Source organism: Sinohyriopsis cumingii, chromosome 8 (genome assembly GCF_028554795.1).
Source record: "Sinohyriopsis cumingii isolate HCF-2022 chromosome 8, ASM2855479v2, whole genome shotgun sequence".
NCBI classification, from domain to species: domain Eukaryota; kingdom Metazoa; phylum Mollusca; class Bivalvia; order Unionida; family Unionidae; genus Sinohyriopsis; species Sinohyriopsis cumingii.
The window spans coordinates 95,551,586-95,573,947 of record NC_142968.1 but is presented as its reverse complement, the minus strand read 5'-3'; the positions used below and the strand labels follow the sequence as shown (position 1 = coordinate 95,573,947).

At 37.4% G+C, this 22,362-nt stretch overlaps 1 protein-coding gene across 1 annotated transcript; it reads left to right on the top strand.

Annotated features, from left to right (window-relative positions):
- Positions 1 to 10,920: 10,920 nt before the first annotated feature.
- On the top strand, positions 10,921 to 21,747 carry LOC149794178 (uncharacterized). Its single transcript, XM_089966528.1, has 2 exons — positions 10,921 to 11,080; positions 19,606 to 21,747. Exons 1-2 carry the CDS (start codon positions 10,940 to 10,942, stop codon positions 21,298 to 21,300), a joined length of 1,836 nt encoding a protein of 611 aa, XP_089822654.1. The 5' UTR covers positions 10,921 to 10,939; the 3' UTR covers positions 21,301 to 21,747.
- The last annotated feature ends 615 nt before the right edge of the window (positions 21,748 to 22,362 follow it).

Below are 22,362 nucleotides of genomic sequence, written 5' to 3'. Positions count from 1 at the left end.
CGAGCCAAACAACAAAAAGAAGCAGAACTCCTATTACAGCAAGCGGGGCTATCCAAAGACACACCCTGTGGCATTCCTGAAATGAAAAATTGCAAGATGCCCTAGCTCCACGCTACACCTTGAAAGTACACACTCAATAAGTGTGCGGACCTCTACTGTTTCGAGGCATATATTTCAAAGACGGAAAATACATTCATGTATATTATCAGAACATTTCGATGTCATCATCATCACCATTATCACGGGATTCCTGGGATAAGGTTATTACTGTGAGCAGTGTGACTATGGATAAAACAATCAAGAGGAACACAAGCATTGCGGATCGAAATGTAAGCGATGTTTGGCCTTTCAACCCTGTCTGGACGAAGGACAAGAACTCGTGCATTGCCTTGCTTGTCAGCGAACATTTGTCAGCCCTGCTTGTTACGAACAAAATCTAACGAACCAAGGTTCAAAGCAGAAAAGTGCTTGTCAACTCCTAAGATTTTGCTCTACTTGTGGACAAGGCATGCGTACCAATAGTGCCAAGTTTCACGTTCGTCGAGGAAAGAAACGATGTCACATTTGTCGCCAAATCATAGACTAGGAACACGAATGCTACATCCAAAATACCATTCCAAACAGAAGGAGAATGAAGATGACCAGAAGAAAGGCAATTTCATCTTTTTCGATTTCGAATGCATTCAAGAGGCTGGCATTCACATTCCTAATTTCTGCGTGGCTCATCGAGCGTGCGAGAAGTGCATGCATCCAAGAGCCTATCTTTAGTCATTGCCCTCACTGCAACAAGATTCCTGGAGGACGTGAAAAAATATTTCGGGAACCGAACAGGCTAGCCGATTTTGCCCAATGGATCTTAGACCCCATCACTAGACGTGGAGCCAAGATGACATCGAATGTTACGGAGATTTTCATCGCTATGCTACGGTGATGGCTCACAATTTCTCTCGATACGATGGGCAATTTCTTATGAGATACTATACCTAACAAAGTACAGAACTTCCGAAAGTGACTTTGAACGGAGCCAAAATCATTTCTATGCAAGTGGGTCAAGTACATTTTAATGATGCTATGAGATACTTGGCCATGTCATTGAGTCGAATGCCTAAAACGTTTGGAATGACAGACATGGACAAAGGTTATTTTATGCACTTTCTCAATACCGAAGCAAACCAGCACGCAGTTCTACTCCATTTACAAGAGGCTCACGACTAAGACCCCGACAACATCCGTACCAAACAACGAGAAGCTTTCTGCGCTTGGTACCAGGCTCACGCATCGGACCCATTCGACTTTCAGGAAGAAATGTTAAAGTATTTTTGTTCCAACGTGGACATTTTACGGCGTTGCTGTGGAAAATTTAGATGACTGTTCATGGAACACGGAGGGGTCGATCCTTTGAAAGAAGCCTGCACCATTGCCAAAGCGTTTTCCTTAGTGTACCGCCAACGATTCATGTCCGAAAATACCCTAGCTGTCATCAGACCTCAAACGACCAACTTTGTCAAGCGTCAATACTCGTTCAAAGCAATGACCGCAACGGAGGAACGTATTCAGTGTGTGGTTGGAACTTAGAAAACCCCCAAGATCGTGTACGAGTTTAACGGTTGCTTACTTTATGGATGTCCCTCCTGCTACCCTGAACGTGACACTAAAAATCAGTTTTTACAACGGACCATGGAAGACTTGTACGAGGCCAATGGTCAGCAGCGCTTGAAGTTAAAACAGCAAGGATACCAAGTGGTGGAAATGTGGGAAAACTAATCGCGAGTTCAAGCATTTGGTGGAAGGTTATAAGTTGGTAGACCAACTGAACCCGAGCGATAGTTTGCACGGAGGATGGACAATTGCCACCTGTTTGCTGTACCCAACCGACGAGGAGAATGGAGAAGAACTCAGATACTTGGACGTGTGATCGCGGTATCCATACGTGTGCAAAATTGTCGCTTTCCTTCAGGGCATCCGTAATTCCTGACGGAGTACATTGACCTGGACAACATTTGATAATACGAAGGATGGATCAAGTGCAAAGTCTTGCTTCCCACCGACTTGTATCATCCCGTTTTACCTCACCACTGACGAGGAAAACTGATGTTTCCCTTGTGCCGTACTTGTGCCAAAACGTGCAAGCACGACCGACCGTGTCAACACACCCAGGAAGAACACACCTTGAGGGGAATGTGGGTCAGTGTTGAATTGTTCAAACATCTGGACTTGGGATACTAACTGTTAGAAGGGTACGAAATTTACCACTTTTCCAAGACAGAATAATACCACAAAGGCGACGAGACTCTGAAAATCATTTTCGCAGACTGGGTGGATGCCTTTTGGAAACTGAAACAAGAAGCCAGCGGCTATCCATCCTGAGTAATACTGGGAGCAGGAAGGCATCTTTTTTAGACCACGTAGAGAAAGACGAAGGAAGGCGATCGTTTGCTAAAGTGGTGTTAAACTGCTTGTGGGGCAAAATGGCACAACGACCGAGTTTACCCATAGACAGAGTATTTGACAGAATCTTTCCGCTACTTCCAGATGATTCACGTGGAACAAATACATAAAACACGTGAACGTCCTTCGTGAGGACTTGATCCGTATCAATTACGAAGAAGAACTGGGCTTTGTAAAAGCCGACGAATGTGGAAATGTCACCATTGCGGCTTACATGACAGCCATGTTCGCTTACAATCGTAGGAAACTTTAGAACTGTTTGGTGATCGCGTCCTGTACTTTGACCAGAACAGTTGCATCTACATCGATCGCCCTGGTCAACGTCACCCTGACATCAAAGGAGACCGTTTAGGAGCATAGACAGACGAACACCCGGACGAGAAGTTTCTAAGTTTTGCTAGTGGCGGTCCTAAACAATACGGATGCGAATAAAGGGAACAATCAAAGAGAAGTGAACACGGAGTGTAAAGTGAAATGACTGACTCTCAATTATCTCAACAATCGAGTTGAGAACTTTGGGATATTGAAAGAAGCCTTGCAGTCTGAATAGGATGGAAATTTTCGAGTGAACACCTACGAACCGCACAAGATTGTAATTTTATCTACTCACTAACTCGTCAGTCGAGCTTTAAAAAAAGCTGTATCAAGTCGTGACCAGAAGCGTGTTCGGCTTCCCATACGCTTCAGTATTGGTCAGCATATACAAATGTATAACGTCCAAGATCGATAGTTCATTGACACTACCAAGAACAAGCGAGAAAGATGAATCCTTTTAAACAAACATCATTCAAGTTCGGTGATTCTCAAGTGGAGTGCGTTGCTGTGTCTTGTGATGAGAGCGATGACATACGCTGTGAACTCAGCGATGCAGTAAAGCATCATGTGGACTTTGCTATAACTAATACTACTAGCATACCTACCATCGAAAGTGATGCTTAGGTGTCAAACCTGACAGATGCGAAAGCTATGCCACTCGTTATCGTGGAATATTTCGTGGTTTTCGTTGTGAATGTCAACCTTCACGTGATACCATTCAGCTACCACATTACAGATGTCATCCAAAACCGATCAAACTCCTGCGGATTTCACCTACCGTCATTGGAATGAACCTGTGAAGGACGAATATTCATTCCCTGTGCGTTTTCTTGAATATTGCAACATTGAAAGTCGATTCCAAACCTTGCAACGTAGATGGTATAAATATCTAGGAGGACCTGCCCCCGAAATAATGGGCAGAGGGGGATGATTCTACTTTGGCGTAGGGGATACAGTCAAGTGAGTCAGTTGTGGCGTACCACTACACCAGTGGGAGCATAACGATTCGGCTTACCATGAACATGTTCGATGTTCTCTGCATTGTCACTACCTACCTTTAGTGGGACCGAGTCATTAAAGTGACATATCATGTCGTTTAAGAAACCAGCATGGCTAGGAGTCAAACGTTGGACAACACCTAGAAAAGTACTTAAACCCCATTTAAAAATAATATTCAAGGATTACCAAACAAACTGCAAGAGAAGATATAGAAAGATGTTTGGCAGGGAGTTACCAGAGCGAAATCTCAACTGGCGACTGTAGAACGTTTCTGTCGAAACATTCACAAGAGGAAAGTGAAAGAAGTCAACAAACGGGTGAGATTTCTCTGGACCAAGTGTGCGTTCATCCTATTTTTCCGCTTTAAACCGTTTACATCAGAAGATTTTATTGACATTCTTGAATGTTACACTGAATGGCAGTGGTCAGAAATTGCTCACTTTGTTCACTGCCTTCGCTAGGAGAAGATTTTAAATAAAATAATACTGACTGACATGATCATGGATACTTTACAAGAGAACATTCGTGGTTTGCCTGTGGACTTGAGAGAACGCATTTACCGAGAGCTGGTCAAAATAAAATAGCATCCTTTACGTCACCGATGTTTAAACCACTGCTACGTGAATGGTATAAGAGGACTGATTCATATGAAAATGTCGCAGCGGTCAGACATTAATCAACTACCCGTTGGCACTAAGGATTGGTTTGTTACTGCCGATTCTATGTGCTGCAAGGAATATTACTGCAACGAATTCCAGAAAAAGAGTTAGAGGTTTACCAAAATCTTTCACGCAACATACATTTAGTACAAGAGGAATCTTCTGAAGAAAGTGTGACATGCAAGTTAGTGACTAAATTATTTAAATTCGTCACTGGATCATCTCTGATCATACAATCATCTCTGTGCCGACAGTAAACGTATTACCTCGACAAAAGATGGTATAAAATCGGGTTACCATGCCACAACCTTAACCACTCGTGATACAACAAATTCCATGGAAGAAAATCAGTGATACTATTCAGACGGGGAAGGATTATCAACACTTAGTACAAGAACTTTGTCCATTGAATTTGGTCGTCGTATGGTGTGTGTCTTAGTGACTTTGCTTTCTGGGATTTCGTTTATCAGCCGATTCCGTATGGAATCTTTACCAACAGTACTTGCCACTATATAAAGCATGAAAGTGAACCCTTTAAACCTCAACAAAATACTTATTTTGTACGTGACTGGAAAAATTGGGGTTTTGAAGCTTGAATCAAAAAAGTGGTCAATTATGCCCACGAGATGTGATCCTCAATTCAAACGTTGAGGGAAAAAAGTAACTTTTAAACCTGTGTTAGTGATAGTACTAGAAGAAGAACCCGTCACCGAGGACAACTACTCTCTTCAGAACAGGACTGTCAAAGACATTCTCGAAATATCATTCCGGGAGGACACCTATGTGACATTACCCAATGGAGAGACTCTAAGTACATTACACACTATCCCTAGGACACCTTGGTTACCATAAACTTGTTGTACAGTGACTTTTGTATTTTATTGTTGTACTTAACCGTTGGACTTTTATGTATTTTTGTCTTCGTGTTGTTCCTTTTTAACTTGTCCTGAAAAAGTATAAAAACTCTTGTCTTGTCTGTTTTCGTGTCAAAAGTGACATTCTTTGCACTGTGGCTACCTCTGATGTATATGCTTTCTCTTCTTCTACTTCTTCTACTTTCAGAATCATCGACGAAAACTTAGATCGTACCAGTTGGGAGCCATTGTATCGCCGTCCCTTTAACATGTTAATTGCCGGATCTGGCGGTTCAGGTTAAACCGAATTTATCAAACGTTTGATCGAGCATAGACATAATTTGATCGATCGTCCGCATCAACGCATCGTGTGGTGTTACACAGAGTGGCAATCGGCGTACAGCCTCTTACGAGAAAGTCAAGGCGATTTCATTGTGTTTGTGGAAGGCTTTCCTAACGAAGAAGACAGAATCATGTCTGACATCAGTCAAACCCATCTGGTCATTTTCAACGACATGTTAGGAGAAGACGAAGAAGAAATTAAACCGTGTTTTACGCGCAAATGCCAGTGTCATTTACATTACTCAAACGTTTTTCAACAAAGTAAAGCCCATCGCACCATCAGTCTCAATGCTCATTACGTGGTCTTGTTTAAAAGCCCTAGCGATAAATCCCAAGTGCTAGTCTTAGCCAAACAATTATGAACGCATTGGCTAACTCAGGCGTACGACGATGCCACTCAAACTCCACACGCCTATTTACTCGTCGATTGTAAACCCACTACCCCCGATTATTTGCGATTTCGTACCAATTTCTTTCACCGCTGGTGCCAAGACGGATGGCCTGTCCTGTACACATCCCCGCCTTCGACTTAAAAAATCTATAAATCACACATCGTCAGCATGAGATCCCTTCAATCTCATCTTACCGTCAAATTGATTCGTACCTTGTACGGCATCAGTCGCAAAAGTCTCCTGAGAGATAGCCATTGCTGACAGGTTCGATTTAGCATTTGGCAAAGCCCTGAACAGAGCCAAAAGAAGCGTTAAGATTGAATATCATAACGTGGCTAATCGCTAATGATAAAATTTCAGGATACCGACACATTGTTCCTCAGGTTTAATGGTAGTTTGTTTGAAACTTTTGGTGGACACATAAAAGTTCTCCTTCTCGTTCCGAAGAAGCAGACCATACCCTGTAGGAAAACTTACCGCCAGACAGGGACACAATCAAAGATGATAAAATATTGCCATAACTCCTCGTCAAGAACAAAACAGACCTTTTCAGGGCTACCCCAATACTATATAAAAGATATACTAATTCAATTGCCAATGGTATGTTATTAAATAAAACAAATAGATGTGTGTCTATAGGCACTTAGTTTGTTGGACTTTGATAGAAGTGTGTCTATAAGCACTTCCATTTCCGAAGTTTGTCAAATAGTCAGTGAGTTTTTTATTATTAGTAATGTTTGTAAGTAAGAAAAAAGTTAGTGTTTCTTTTTTAAGACCGCGCGATCCAAGTTTCTTGGGATAATGATATCGGTAATGTAAGTTTTGGTGACATGGGGTATTTTCCTTCACGTCCGTGTTGACACATATAAAGAGAGTGCTCGTCAGTCTGGCTACCATTGTTGATTTATCATCTGTGAAGAATGTGCAGCAGCTCGCAAAACTGATGAAACCCCAAATGCACATGGAAAATATGCCATGCGACTCCAGGATGAGCTGGCAATGGAAGCCACATCCGAAGAGGCCAGGGTAGAGAAGGAGGAGGTGGAGAGAAAAAAGAAAGAAGAAGAAGAAAACAAATAACCTGTCTTGATGAGACCAGTGTGAGAAGTGAAGCCTGCGGCGATGACGCCTCTACAGAGACAAACACCAGAGCCACTACCAGCAAAGCAGTCTTTACCAACACCACTGCCACAACCAGTACAGCTGCGTACGCAGTGTATAAGGAGGCCACAACACCCGATAGTGTAGAATAGGAGAAGAGAGAAGGAAGTCTTCATTTGGTTTTCTCATTCTCGTGTGTGGATAGTATATTTTTGTTTCTTTTGTTTTCGTTCCCTGTGTGGATAGTATAAATTTGGGTTTTTGGTAGTATTATTTAGGTTCGTTTCTCTCCTCGTGTGTGGATATTATATTTTGGTTTTGTTTGTTCACGTTCCTTGTGTGGATAGTACATATTGGTTTTTTTGATAGTATAATTTGGTTTGTTTTTCTCCTTCTCATGTGTGGATAGTATATTTTAGTTTGGTTTTGCTCCTTACCTCTGTGTTGATATTATATTTTTGGTGTTTTAATAATATATAATAGTTGTTACCTTTCATTCTGTATGGATAGTAGATAATATGTGAAGTGAGTGTAAGGTACGTTTCCTTCACGTCCGTGTTGACATATATAAAGTCAAAGCGTTCGACGTTCGCGCCATTCAACATTGAATAAACGAAGATGACAATAGAGTTGTTCAACAAATTGAAGGACTGTTGGTATTGGATCATGGATGCAGTCTATGTTTTGGAAAGGCTTGAGAAGGAATGTAAGTATTCAGGTCGCCCAGACTTTGTGACTAGCCTGAAAGTAGTCAAGGATATGGTACAAGGTATGATAGAAGAGGAAGTAGACAAGTTAAGAGGTTGCTTTCAATCTCCATATGTAAGGATGGGCACCTTGAAAGCGGCCCTTGACCGTGTCATGAAGACACATCGCATTGAACAGAGTGGTTCTTTGTGAAGTAGGGTCTGGACCAACTAAAGAAAGGAGAATAAATAATGAGAAATGTGATGGAAGAACTGATAAAGAAGATAAAAGACAGCTGGGCTGAAGAAAGAAAAGACAAAGAAAACAGAAAGAAAAAGGTGGAGTTTGAAAGATTGAATGAAAACTGGATGAAGATACAGTAAAACTTTAGATGGATTACCCATCCTGACTGTATTCCAGAGACGGAAAAGAAGAAGAAGAAAGAATCTTTTTAGAAAGCGAGGAAATAGTGGAAGAACTGGAGAAAATAGAAGAACCCAAAAGCCCTTTTCAGGGCCACCCAAATGCCTCGAAAAGATTTGCTTTCTTGCCTAATTATGTTTTAGTCGGTTGTACAGTTGTTTGTGTTATATATGCTGTTTGTTGTATGTGTTATCTATGTTTCTGTCTCGCCACTCCCGTTCCCGCCAATTTTTAATTTTTTTCCCCGTTATTTGTTCGACTGAGGTCAGTTCCTTGCTACATTGTTCTTAATAGTCAGTACCGTTACGTCACCTCCCCTGTTCCATTCACAGTGTCCGTAGTCTGTCCAAATACTTTTTGTCCCTCTATAGTACCACCCATGTTAAAATTCGCCATGTTATATTCCCATTGTCCCTATATCGCCCCACGACCTTTTTGACTGGATTTTCCATTGTCCCTATATCGTCCCCATTAACTACTGATGACATTTGGGTTTGAAATGTTTTTCTTACCACTCAGCCGCCAGGAATCCTACTTACTAATACTGTATGCAATACTCTGCCATAATGACGATAATTGGTCGTTCAGGCACAGAGCGTACATTAGCATTGTAGTTTTGACGTGCTGTGACATCTTTTTACCTTAAAACCTCAATTTATTTTTACTAGAAAGATTTGTTACCGCGTTACAGTTAAGGATAAAGATAGTACCAAAATTCCGTTCTCATAGTTATATTTGTCTTTTGCCTATTTGGGGTGAGCAGTGTCTGTGCAAATATAACATATACAGTCATACTACATCACTGTTTATCCTTATGCTATTAATTTTAAATTAATAGTAGACTATATTTTATAAATGGTTGTAGCAATGTATATTGATTTTCTTCTCGGTCGTATATCTTATACTTTTACGAAATCCTCTGTCCACGATCAAAACTGAGGGTATTTTGTTTATAGAAGTACGAGTGGTTAGTGGAGCTAAGTATATTTGTGACAGAACAAAATATGTGTAATCCAAAACTTTCAGAGAAGAAACACCAATGATAGTATAAAACACTACAATCTGGCTTGATCTTTATTAATCTGATTTAATTATGTTGATTAGCCTGGGGACGTAATTATAAAACATGAGTAATTCAATGACTCAGTGGTAGTTTGGGTCATTGAGTGCTCCATATATATTTTCTTGTACCGATAAGTGCTTTTACACTGTTTTCTTTAAAATGGTCTATGATTGGGTTCTTCAAATTAATATGCAGACAATGATAATGTTTACTACGGTCCAGGGACTCGAGTGTATATTTGTTATATATGAGTGGTTCAAAAATATTCTAGTGAATGGATATACGATTTTCCAAAAATGTTTACACCTCAATGCTGTCCATGAATGTCGAATTCTTTACTGCTAACAAATATAATATAAATAATATATGCCAATATTGTATTCATTTATGCAAATATATGCTAAACATTTTTATCATTTACACCGTACATGTTTATGTATGTGTGTATGTATGTATGTATGTATGTATGTATGTATGTATGTATGTATGTAATTTTTCGCTAATACAGAAAAGAATAGGAACATAGCTTGACATTAAGGGACTTACAGTGCACTCTATATATACATATACATATATATACATACATATATATATACATGCACACATATATACATACATATATATATATATATATATATATATATATATATATATATATATATATATATATATATATATATATACCCACACATACATATACATATACATATTTATACACATATATACATATACATACAAGTATATACATACACACACACACACACACACACATATATATATATATATATATATATATATATATATATATATATATATATATATATATATATATATATATATATATATATATATATATACATCAATCAAGAAACGTAAAGAAAACACAGTATCTAAAAACATGAGATAACTCATTGTAAACGAGATATATATGCAATATAGATTAAGAGAAGGAAAATAAAGGAATTGGAATTATTTACCTTCGACTGTAACGATTTAAATGGATTATCATGTTCTCTCTCACTTAGAACACATGTAGATAATTTATGAGATCGACATGAAATGGGTCTATTTTTCCTAATTTACTGAACAAGCATAATATCAGATATCGTTTTCAAGTTCATTTGTTCTTCTGTACATTGTGTCTATTCCATCAGCCACCACACACATAAATGCCTGCCATGATTAATCATTCATAGAATCAACGATGTCCATTCTCGTGCCCTAAAGGATGTATGTATGTATGTATGTATGTATGTATGTATGTATGTATGTATGTATGTGCGTGTGTGTGCGTGCGTGCGTACGTACGTGAGTATGTATGTATGTATGCATGCACGCACGCACGCACGCACGCACGCATGTATGTATGTATGTATACTTATGCATGTATGTATGTATGTATGTATGAGCTCCTCTGTGACTGCCTGCTGTCCCATATGCCTCTCTGTGCATTATTATACTTTATCCCTCTGGGCTGGTTCAGGTACCGATCAGTGCATGTATCAGAGTCCAATCGGAGCTATTGTATCGATTGATCTGTTCACCTGTACATTGTGACATGTTAATGGAGTCACAACAGCGTTATATCAAAGTACATTACTTTAAGCCATGTTTTGTGAGTGGCTTCGTCACGCACCTTGATACTTTGCGATGTGAATGCTCTCTCCCCCAGTCCCTTGTAGATCAGGGCGCTGGCCTCTGGATTTGCTTGGGTCAATCATGGGCCTGGATACAATTTTTCGTGTAACACTTGCGCTAACGATTCTTGGAAATGCAGAAACTAGGCATACAGCTTCGGTAAGTTGGTTAATTTGATAGTGCCAATTATTTTGTGTGCTAAATGGTATGACTATTGTTCGGAAAACTACACTGAATGAGAAAGTTCATTCCAAACAAAGTTCAGTAATGTTTCCAAACTGAGGCACGTAGAGATTATTTCGTACTAACCAGAACAAATAATTGATACAATGTGTGCATTACTAGACATGATTTTAACTTTGCCATCAACGAAAAGAACTGGTAGGAAGAAATAAATGGATGCAGGAAATGTTTGGTTTGTTTTTGCAAGTTGAAACAGCAAACGTAAGACATTATTGGCTATTGCCAGTCGATCTTAACACATTATTGGTTTTATCCAATCAAGGCAGTTGGAGCTGATTGCCTTTCCAGCTGACACATTGAGAGCAATGACCCGGGCCGTCTGGGCGGGTATTGAATCTTCGAACCTTGGATTACGAGAAGGACACTCTGTCAACAGAGCCATTGATGGAAGAAAAACATACGCTTTGGAGTATGTGAAGGATACTAAAATTTAATAACTTTAAGGTTACATTCAAATACCCTATCTGTACAAATCAAATTCATCTGGTATTTTATTCATTCGTATAAATTTGCTATAAAATAAAAGTATATTAAGTGACTTGTAGAATGGTAACTGTTAAATGCTACACCTAAATGTAATACAGACTGAGAAAATAGAATAGCTCTGTATTTCTTCAGAAGCTTCCCAGACATTTGGAAGAAATATAAAACCGTACTTCATGTTATTCAAAAGATACTGGTTATTTATAAGAGTTACAGTCAACTCGAAAATCACAAAATGCTAATTAATGTCAATATTTCTCCACTTATTGTTGAAATAGAAACGACCAGCAATATATATATATATATATATATATATATATATATATATATATATATATATATATATATATATATATATATATATATATATATATATATATATGTGTGTGTGTGTGTGTGTGTGTGTGTGTGTGTGTGTTCCCTATAATTAAGGAATTTTTTTATTCTTCTCATTTTCGCCCCCGTCCTTTGTAAGATTGTATGTGTAAACTACCTTGCCTCGTGAAACGTGGTCTTGGTGTACATTACTGCTACTTGTGGCCCTGGTTTACAGTACTGCTACGTGTTAGTGATTATTTCATGTTTATTAAACTTCTTTCCATTTAAGTCGTTTGCCAGATTCTCAGGCTGCCTCCATCCCGCTCCAGATTCTTACTTTGAAAGGTACAATTGTATTGTCATCAAAGCTACCACGTTTCCACCACAGACTCTACAACAGCCTCATCACCAACATTACCACCACCACCACCATCATCATCATCGTAGTAGTAGTAGTAGTAGTAGGATGATGATGAGTCAGGTTGGGTTGCATTTTTATTAGGATGTCCATTATCATCTTCTTGATCATCAGCGTCGTCATTGCTGCTGGCATCTTCTTAGCAGCACCAACCGAAATAGAACATTAAAACAATTTTCATGACACTTACTGATTAATTATTCGCAATATTGATGCATTTCCATTACAAAATATTTTTTTCTCATACATTATATATCTCGTACGTCCTTGATGAAACCTTTGTCTAGTTCACATTTGCAATCAAGCAATTCAATATTTTAACTTATTCGTATGTCCATCGTCTAGTGTAGATATTGTATCTCATAGTATATCTGTTAATACAATCAATTATATGAAATAACAAATAATGACCATCGTAAAATATAAGACAGACTGATGACATGATACATAACTTGTTGAATGCAAGTCTATTAATTCAGCTTTAGAATTTCTTTGCAATATTCTGCTGTTTTAACATAATAAGCCATCTCCAGATGATTAGTTGTTAAGTCCATTATAATCTGACAATAAGTAGTACTGGAAAGGAAATGTAAGTGCTTAATATGAAATCATATCTGATATTTCTACGTTTCTTACCAAAAATGCGAATTATGTCAATATTTACCTTCCAAAGTCTTTCAGTCAAATTGGAAAGTCTTTTTATACCAGCACGAATGGATAGAAGGGAAATATGTCAGGCTGAGCAATGCAGGTTGATATAGAATGGAAACTTTGGATCTTAAACTTGTCTTTTCTTGCAAACATAATGCTTCTAGTCAACAAATAGAGTTTTAGAAAGATTTGATGTGAGAGAGAGTATTGTAGCCGACGTTTTCAACACATCTCCCATCAAATGACACCATTTTTAAAATGGAAAATTGATATGATACAGGTAGAAAGATCAATTAATAGAAGTGTTCATTATATATATATATATATATATATATATATATATATATATATATATATATATATATATATATATATATATATATATATATTTATAACTGACTCACTGATTAATTAATAATCAATCTCGAAAACATTTATTATATAGCTGTGTCCATGGAAGTAAATAACTTTATATGGGTTTATTTTTTACATGTTGGAGAACAAAGAAAAAAAAACGTTTTATAAAACATTATTATCTGCGTGTTTATTTTGCTCGGGAAGAACTATGCAAAAAGTAGAAACAATAAGTGTCTCGCAAATGTACTACGCAAAAAAGTTGAAACAATAAGCGTCTCGCAGAAGTACATCATATTATTTGTGGAAAAATCTCTTGCTTTCTAGTTATATGCCACTCATGAACTTTGTTTAAAATCCCCCCACGAAAAAAATTGACATATTTTTATTTTTTAAAAATTATGAGAATTTTTTAACCTCCACCATCATCATAACAATTATCATTATCATCATAGTCTTCATCGTCGTTCTCATTGTACTTGTCGCAGTAGCGGCAAAACAGAAGGGTTTTACTGTATTTAAATGTACCCGAAGACCAGTCTCTTTTCTTACAGTTGTGTTCCACAGCATAAAGAGCATTCGATCATTTTGTTGCATTCATTAGGTCAACGCAATCAGTTATATTATATGACATGTAGCAAACCCCTGGTAATGGATATAAATCAATTATATCATGTGACATGTAGAAAACCCTTTGTAATGGATATAAATCAATTATATCATGTGACATGTAGAAAACCCTTTGTAATGGATATAAATCAATTATAGCATGTGACATGTTGCAAACCTTTTTAATGGATACAAGTAAATGGACGGGACTATATACAGCATGACATATTTTATATTGTGTCCGATTGATTGGTATGGTGTATGTTTATCTATAACGCAATATCTACGTATATTTAGTTGGGTTTTATACTAGATTATCTCATAAGTTCATTTTTGAAATGTATTCTACCTGCGTTTGTGTATTGTACATACATGCATGCATACATACATACATACATACATACATACAAAATAACTCTACCTTCTATATTGCTTCAGCCAGCATGTCACACAGAGTCATAAAGACAATCCGAGCCTGCTATTTTGATAAGTATAAAAACTAAAGTTCTTAACAGGCTCGGCCCTATGATGTGCGGGGCCCGGGGCAGCATGCGGGGCCCAAGGCAGCAAGCGATGAGCATTGCCTGAAAGTGCGGCGCCCAAGGCGTTTGCCTCGTTCGCTTTGCCTTAGGGCCGGGCCGGGCTCTTAAGGCATATACTTTCATTAACATAAAAAAAAATATACAAAGCATGATTTAATATAAATTAACATAACGCTACTATGATAGAACTGTGTGACCAAAGTTATACTGTTTCCTAACCTACGCATAGTTCTGACGGACAATTGTGACATATTTTTCCCATGTTGCCTCCGTCTTACTGTTCACAAGCAACGTTTTGACAGTATGAACTGGCTTACCTCTTGTTTTCTTTCTGTGGTTCCAGACATGTACTAGTTATTATAGTGAAGATTGTATTGTAGTGACATGTCGTGAGACCAGAGTTAGATAATTCAGAATGTTTCCTTAAATTTACATGAGGTCAGAAAAAGCTTTACTTAACGCAAGAAAACTATCAGATTTATCATTGTTTCATTTTACAGTCGTATTATTTTAGCTAAATTGACAAGCATGGTCGAATTATGAATGTTCTGTGTACTAAACAGTGAGAATGGATATAATCTCCAATGATTGCTATTGCTGTAGCTAGATTCATTTGTAGATTCATGTATAAACTTGCTTATCTGTAACTCGATATGGTCGTTCTTAACATAGAACACGTCAGTATTTAGCAAGGTCTTTTCTGGTCTAGGTATTCGTAACATATAGTATCTGTCTATCTAATCTTACGTGATGGTTGATATGGCAATCGTTATGGAAAATCAATGTCACATTTGAGGCAGTTTTATTTCCCACCCATGCGACTGAGAAATATGGCTCTTTTGCTAACCTTACTTATCTTATCTCAGTGTGTTTGTCTCAGTCAGGGTGTCTAAGTCATGATGTCCAAGCGCTATGAACTACCTTTATAAAGAAGAGCCCCGGCTGCCTTCTGCTATGCCCGACAGGGTTATTATAGAATCAAACAACAACAACAACAACAACAACAACAAATTTTGCTAAAAGAAGAAGCTGAGTTATTTGGAATTATGCTAGAACTATACACAACACGGTCAAATACTTCGACGGAAGCGAATTAGGTGCTTTTAGCTAGATTTAATGGCGCAGACCTGAAAATTTACTGCGCTATAGATAGGATAAAATTCGCGATGCTTTGTGGAAGGAACTATAACAGAAACCCGTTTCCAGATACACAGGCAATACACATCACTGGATATAAAAAGTCTAAGCTCTCTCAAGAGAATCAGCAAAGCCGGCAACAAACAGAAATAGGTTATGTCTGACTTGCGTTCTTCAAACTTTGTCAAACGCCCACAAACAGCCTCAGTTGAATTAAACATTGTAAACAATTGACAATTCTTGCATTTACCTTTCAGAGTGGTTAACTCAGCAGTCCACACGCTATTCAAACTGTAAATTTACATGTAGCTTATCTGTACCAGTTATAGCAATTCTTGACATATTTCCAAGACAGAAAATATCAATTTCCTAGAATATCATGAATTACCCATCTCTTCATAGTCATTACACACTTCGTTAGTCTGAGCTGTGTACCGTTGCCTACCATAGAACTTATTCCAAATTTGAGCTGATGAAAGTTAAAAGTTGCTTGTATAAAATATATCAATTGCTTCATGTTATTTTCACATGATATAGATCGATTAAAAAGGATAATACAGCCATACTATTAAATGATTTTACATTTCAATTTTATCATGTGTAGAACTTGTATACTTAGACTTGACTGGGCACCCCATTACCCTCAATAACATAATCGTATTAATGTGTGTTTTTTTTTATATAAAAAAGCACTTGGCTCGATAAACTCATGATGCAATACTTCCAACACAACAATTAAAACTTTTTTCTTGATTTTTATATTTTATAAGAGCAGCATATATAACTAGATTCTACTTAGATAACCGTTCGGATTTTCAAAAAAGTGTATAAATGCTATAACCTTTATACCGAGTGAAAGGCAATACTATTACCTAATTAATACTGGGTCTGGAATCTGCTAACTATATTGCAAACGGGAAGGGTTATTTAAATTTAAATGGATAAAAATTGGACGAGGAAAATTATATATGTTAATGTTTGTACCAAGACAATGAAATCCCAGTCGCGGGGTTACACTCTTTATCTCCCTCATCGGCAGATTTTAGGGGAGACAAATACTGTAACCCCTTGACTGTGATTTCTTGTCTCGGTGCAAACTCCAACATCTATCCTCTTAATCTCACTGATCGTAAAAAAGATGATGCAATGCTATTCTCATTGATAATTCATGTTGGGTATAATTATCACTACTAAGCGGTAACATTTCCAGACGATGTAATTTTGTTTCTTCCTCTGCCATGTAACATTGGTTGATAACTTTGACATTATTTAGACCTATAAGGGTACATAAAATAAAGGAGTTGGACATTGAAGAAAATGATTTTCAACCAGTATGACACACGAAGGTCATCTGTCAGTGAGAGAGAAAACAAACTGTTCTCTTCTTTGTGTATGCATTTGTTCCTAATACTGGTCGATGTAAATAATAATATAAAACGCCTGAATATTTTAGTTATTTAAACGCAATTTAAACGGAAGCTTAAAGAAAAATCAATAAAAACTCTTGACTTCGGCTGGGGATTGAACAGTGTATAATAGGATTGTGACTGTGCAATTTATACACACGATTGTACCATTCACTATCAAAGTAACTAATACGCTTAAACTGGAGTAAAATAGTTTGCAGTAAATTCATTCAGATTTCAATAAACCCAAATCAGACTTGACACATCAAAGGTGAATGAGACAAAATAATTGCAATATTTCTGTGACTGGGCAGTTATCCGGTTTAGGTTTTTTAATGGCCTGGTATATGTATGTTTCGACTACATATATGTCCATTGCATATGAAATTATTGTCTACAGAAATGAGATACACAATTTAACCATTTGGCATTACTATGACACCCAATACAAGGGATTCAATATAACAACATTAAACGCATTTATTAGAACAATTAATATGCATTTGACAGACATGGTTGAAAATCGTTTCGATTATTTCAATGAAGGAATTGATGTGCATGTTTCTACCATATAAACTGTAATATAGCAGTGCGATGGCACAGAGATTCCGACTGATTTAAAGATAGCACTTTTGTTTCTGGTTAGATCAGATATACTGCTCTTATTTAAAATGGGTTATTTTAAGTATTGTTATCTATCCTTCCAATCCAGCCTAAAATTGGCCCCACATGCGATTTTGGTTAGCTGCTAAGTAATCTTCAGATTTTTCAGACATTTTGTTTAATATATTGCACATATCCTTTGACCCCTGACTTCACAATACTATTGGCAAAATATTTCTATACTGGTTCATTTTTATATTTTCAAATGACAAAGTATATCCTTATATTTTTATATGTGAAAATGGAAGATTTGCTATCTTACCATGTGATGCTTGAATGTATGTGCCATTACAAGTTATACATGCAGCAAGAAAAACTAATCATTTTTTGAGCTACAACAGTTAATTGGTAACTGCATCACATTTCAGTCCCACAAAGTAAATCATTGTTTTGTTTTCTTCCATTGGCTTTGCAACTTTGACGCCGTTAAGTGTCAGTGAAGATCTATACCCTGTTCTATCTCAACAGCACATTTAACATTTTATGTTTGACGCATTTGGTAAAACAGATCTGCTTTAAAATTATATATGCAGCATAGTATTTCATCCCAATCCTACCGCTTTTATAAATTGTTGATATTTCACTGAGGTGAGAATAATAAAAGGGTGGTGGTAGTGTTGTGAGGAGTTTTAAATTAGACTTTAATTTTCGATTCAGGGGCAATTCTGATATATAATACAATTAAAATGTTCTTTATCTGCGTAAATGCCGGTTATATTTCTTTTTCTGGTATAAAAATATATTTTAATTCGTGGCCTCTCCACTCATTAATATAACGTGAACAATGAAATATATCCCGTATCAACTTAAGGAAAAGACAATAATCTCAATTTATTTTAATTTTAAATAGCTTGTTCCAAACCTAAGTTATTATTATACCCTATTAGTACAAATTTCATCCCTTGAAACACCTCTTCACTTGTATATACCATAACCCGCTTGCACATAGACCAAACGTTTGTATGTATCGAATATTTCTTTCACCTTGAAATCGTAATACATGTTTCATAGACCAAAGCCGAGCAAATTCTACTTCAGTCATTGATTTATGTCAGAGGTTTCTTATTCTGCGAATAAATGTAAACCAGATAGGACTGGAAGGACTGTAAATTGACTTAGCAGGTATAGTCTATAAAAACGTTTTGGTATAAATTATGACAATTCGAACAAGCAATGCAATCACTCGAAGAACAATGGTGCGTACTAGTTAAGCACTTGTACATTATGTTCCTTAATTACAATGGTAGTTAACAATATCTTCATTTTAAAGTTTGAATATGAAGACATTGGGAAACTTTCTAGAAATAGACAAACTCAAGGAATGCTACGGAAAACGCAAGATTTCTAATCACGTGAAGTTTCGTTTTGATTTATTGAACGTCCACCCATCTTTTCTCACCTTCGTAGGACGTGTGACTATTTTAATAAACTCTATCAACGGAGATTATGTCTGGTTGTTAAAAAAAATTTAGGCACTTAAATAATTCGTGTAGTTATTTTATAGTAAAGTTGGTTGTTTGTTATGTGTTTCACACACTTTTTCAGCACATGCTATACATGACGTCCGGTATATTTGGTGGATGAAGAACCTGGGAAAACCCCGGGAAAAACCACCGACACACGGGAAGCTATACTTAGAAGCTTTCTAAAAAAACAGCATTGGTCAAGCTTGAGACTCGAATCCAAGCAGGCAGATGTTAGATGTCAATGAACTGTAAAGGTGAGCGCGTTTGACTATTCGGACTATTTGTGTTATTATTTTAAAATTTTCTTCTATATTGAAGTGATTAATTCTTAATTTCAAATTATTATTATTATCATTATTATTATTATTATTATTATTATTATTATTATTCCTAGAGCGATCAGAGAGATAGATTTCCTACCGGATCAGTCATGGCTGTCATCAGAGGTCCTGGTAATGAATGGAGGTTGGCGGTGTTAAAAAACTCCAAGTTCGTCTCAATTCCGAGTAGAATACAGCTTAATGCAAATACCACCCAAACAGATAATGATCGTGGTGGAGTCACAATTAGAACTAGCGGGGAATCTCAGATGAGCAATTCGTTGCCTGGAAAGCCAAATATAACGTCCCCAGATGTGGGTATCTCGAACTGGAGTAGACATGGAATCAGAACCAGCATCAGGGGCCAGCCATTTGGTGAAACAAACAAAGAACTTCTATCAAGTGATTTGCCTCCAGTTCGGGTGTCTGACAAACCGGTTCCGGGTTTAGAAATTAATGCACGGGGTTCCTTTGGAGATATAAACATTCCCAAAGTAATTGAAGCTGCTTTGAACACAATGTGGGGACAAAATAGGCAAATGTCGAGAGACATAAATGAGCAGTACAACCATGTCCACGTAGACAGCATCGATACTGTTATGGGCCATAACATCAAGCTGGCTCCCATAGACCTCAAACTACCCGCTTCCAGAGCTGCAAGTATGTCCGATGCTGCTGCAAGAGTCTTACGCAGAGGTCTTCAGACATTGTCCGTTTCGCAGCATCTGGATATGAAAGGAACCCACGAACCGAACCTACATTCAAGAGGAGACCAAGAACCTATTGGACCAGTCGGTTTCCTTAATAGATTAGCTCGACTTAAACTATCAAACAGCTCGAGAAAACAGCCCCCAGGCGGAGAAAAATTGAACATAGCGGACGCTGTTCCCTTGCATCTACCGGGAAGTTCGTCATCACAAAGAGGGGGTTTGTCATCCCAATCCTCTTCTCTATCAAATTCATTAATGAATACCACCAGCAATATAGAACGTCAACTGACAATACCATCTGCATCAGTGGCTATTAAGTCATCTGACGGTGTTGGGTCAAATAATGGCACAGTGCTGGTACAATCGACAGCACATGCAGGTATAGTCTTGATAGCTGAACCATATTCTACTAATGTTAACAACAATGGAGCGGTACATCCTACGGTTGTTAAATCTCTTGCAGGAAAATCTGCGTCCACTGAAAGTCTCTCTTCATCGTCTTCAAGCAAAAAATCAAGAAAAGTGATACAGAAATCAGTCACAAAGACGACTATTAAGAAGACGGTCACCTCGGCTAAAACAAATACAGCAGCCGCATCTGGTGTTGGTGGTAGCTCTGTGGTTGCTGCAGCAAGTGTAAGTACAGATTCTACTGGTTCGACAGGCTCTGTGTATCCAGCGGTTGCATCTACTAGCCAGCCTCATTTAGTAGGTTCTATAGAGATACACAAAGAATCAAAAGGAATAACAAAAATAATTTTGAAAGATACCAATAATAATCCTATTGTTCTTCAAGCAACAGGTCCGGTACAGATTCAGAGAATAGTTACACCTAATGGCACGATCAAGTTTAACATTAGTCCAACACGACAGTCACCAATGGTGGTGCGTGAAATAGAGGACGACGAAATTCCATCTTCAACCACTGCAGTAACAGCAGATCGAGAACCACTACCAGATTCTAGACCAATAACGATTCATGAATCACATGACGCGGCACAAAGTACAACGACTGCCAAAAGCGATTCACCCTCGCTCCAATATATATCCTTTAAGTAACGACGACGGCAGCGAGAGAAATCAGCATATGGACTGTATCTATTAGGTGTGAGATTAAAATCAAGCACGAAACACGAGTCCATTGAAAATATATGAGCAGAGCAAATCAAGTGGTTTAACAAGTAGGATACGGTACTGAACACATTAATCCGATTCAACCCAATCGAGTACCACTCTGTATTCATGGCATGTTTATAGAAATGTAGCACTTAAGTGCATATATATAAAAGACGTCCGTAGTTAAACTAAAAAATGCAGTATTGTGCATTGGACGACTACTGGTTGTATTAGAAAGTCATGGCAGTGAAAGGCGTCTGTGTCGCTTCATTGAAACAGGAATTGGCTTATGTAAACACGAAATAGTTAATCGTACTTTTGAAATTCAGGATGCATAGGAGTTATTTTGATCAGTCCTTTTTCTGAATAAAAAGAAAATTACATAGAGAATTAAGCTTGAAATGTAGACGAATTTGTTTGTTTTAACATTATCACTAAATTGCTGCACATGTCTTCTGATACATGTTAATTGAGTTGTAATATATTTCCAGGTCTAAAGTTACTTTTACTTGACTGCCAGCCAAATATTGATTTATATGAGTTCTTAGAATGGTTCTCATCGGACCTTTGGAGCACAAGAGTCTCACCATTGATTTGCATCTAACTCTTTGAACTTAATGACCTCTCCGTGAAGTTGCTGGTGAAACAAGCAATCGCATTCTTTCCTGTACATTTCTTTAGTCTGTATCCGTGTACTGTTTTAATATATATATATATATATATATATATATATATATATATATATATATATATATATATATGTGTGTGTGTGTGTGTGTGTGTGTGTGTGTGTGTGTGTGTGTTTGTAGAAACACAGTTGCTATTTATGGCAGAATGAAAGACTGAATATATCAGTTGATACAGATATTTAAAATAATAAATCTACAATCAAAGGATATGCGCTGGATGCCGTAGAGATATGAACTTGACTTCTTTCAAAGCCTTCCCCTGAAACTGGGTGGACCTCTTTTAATGGCATTCGTTTTAACGGTATACACAATTGGT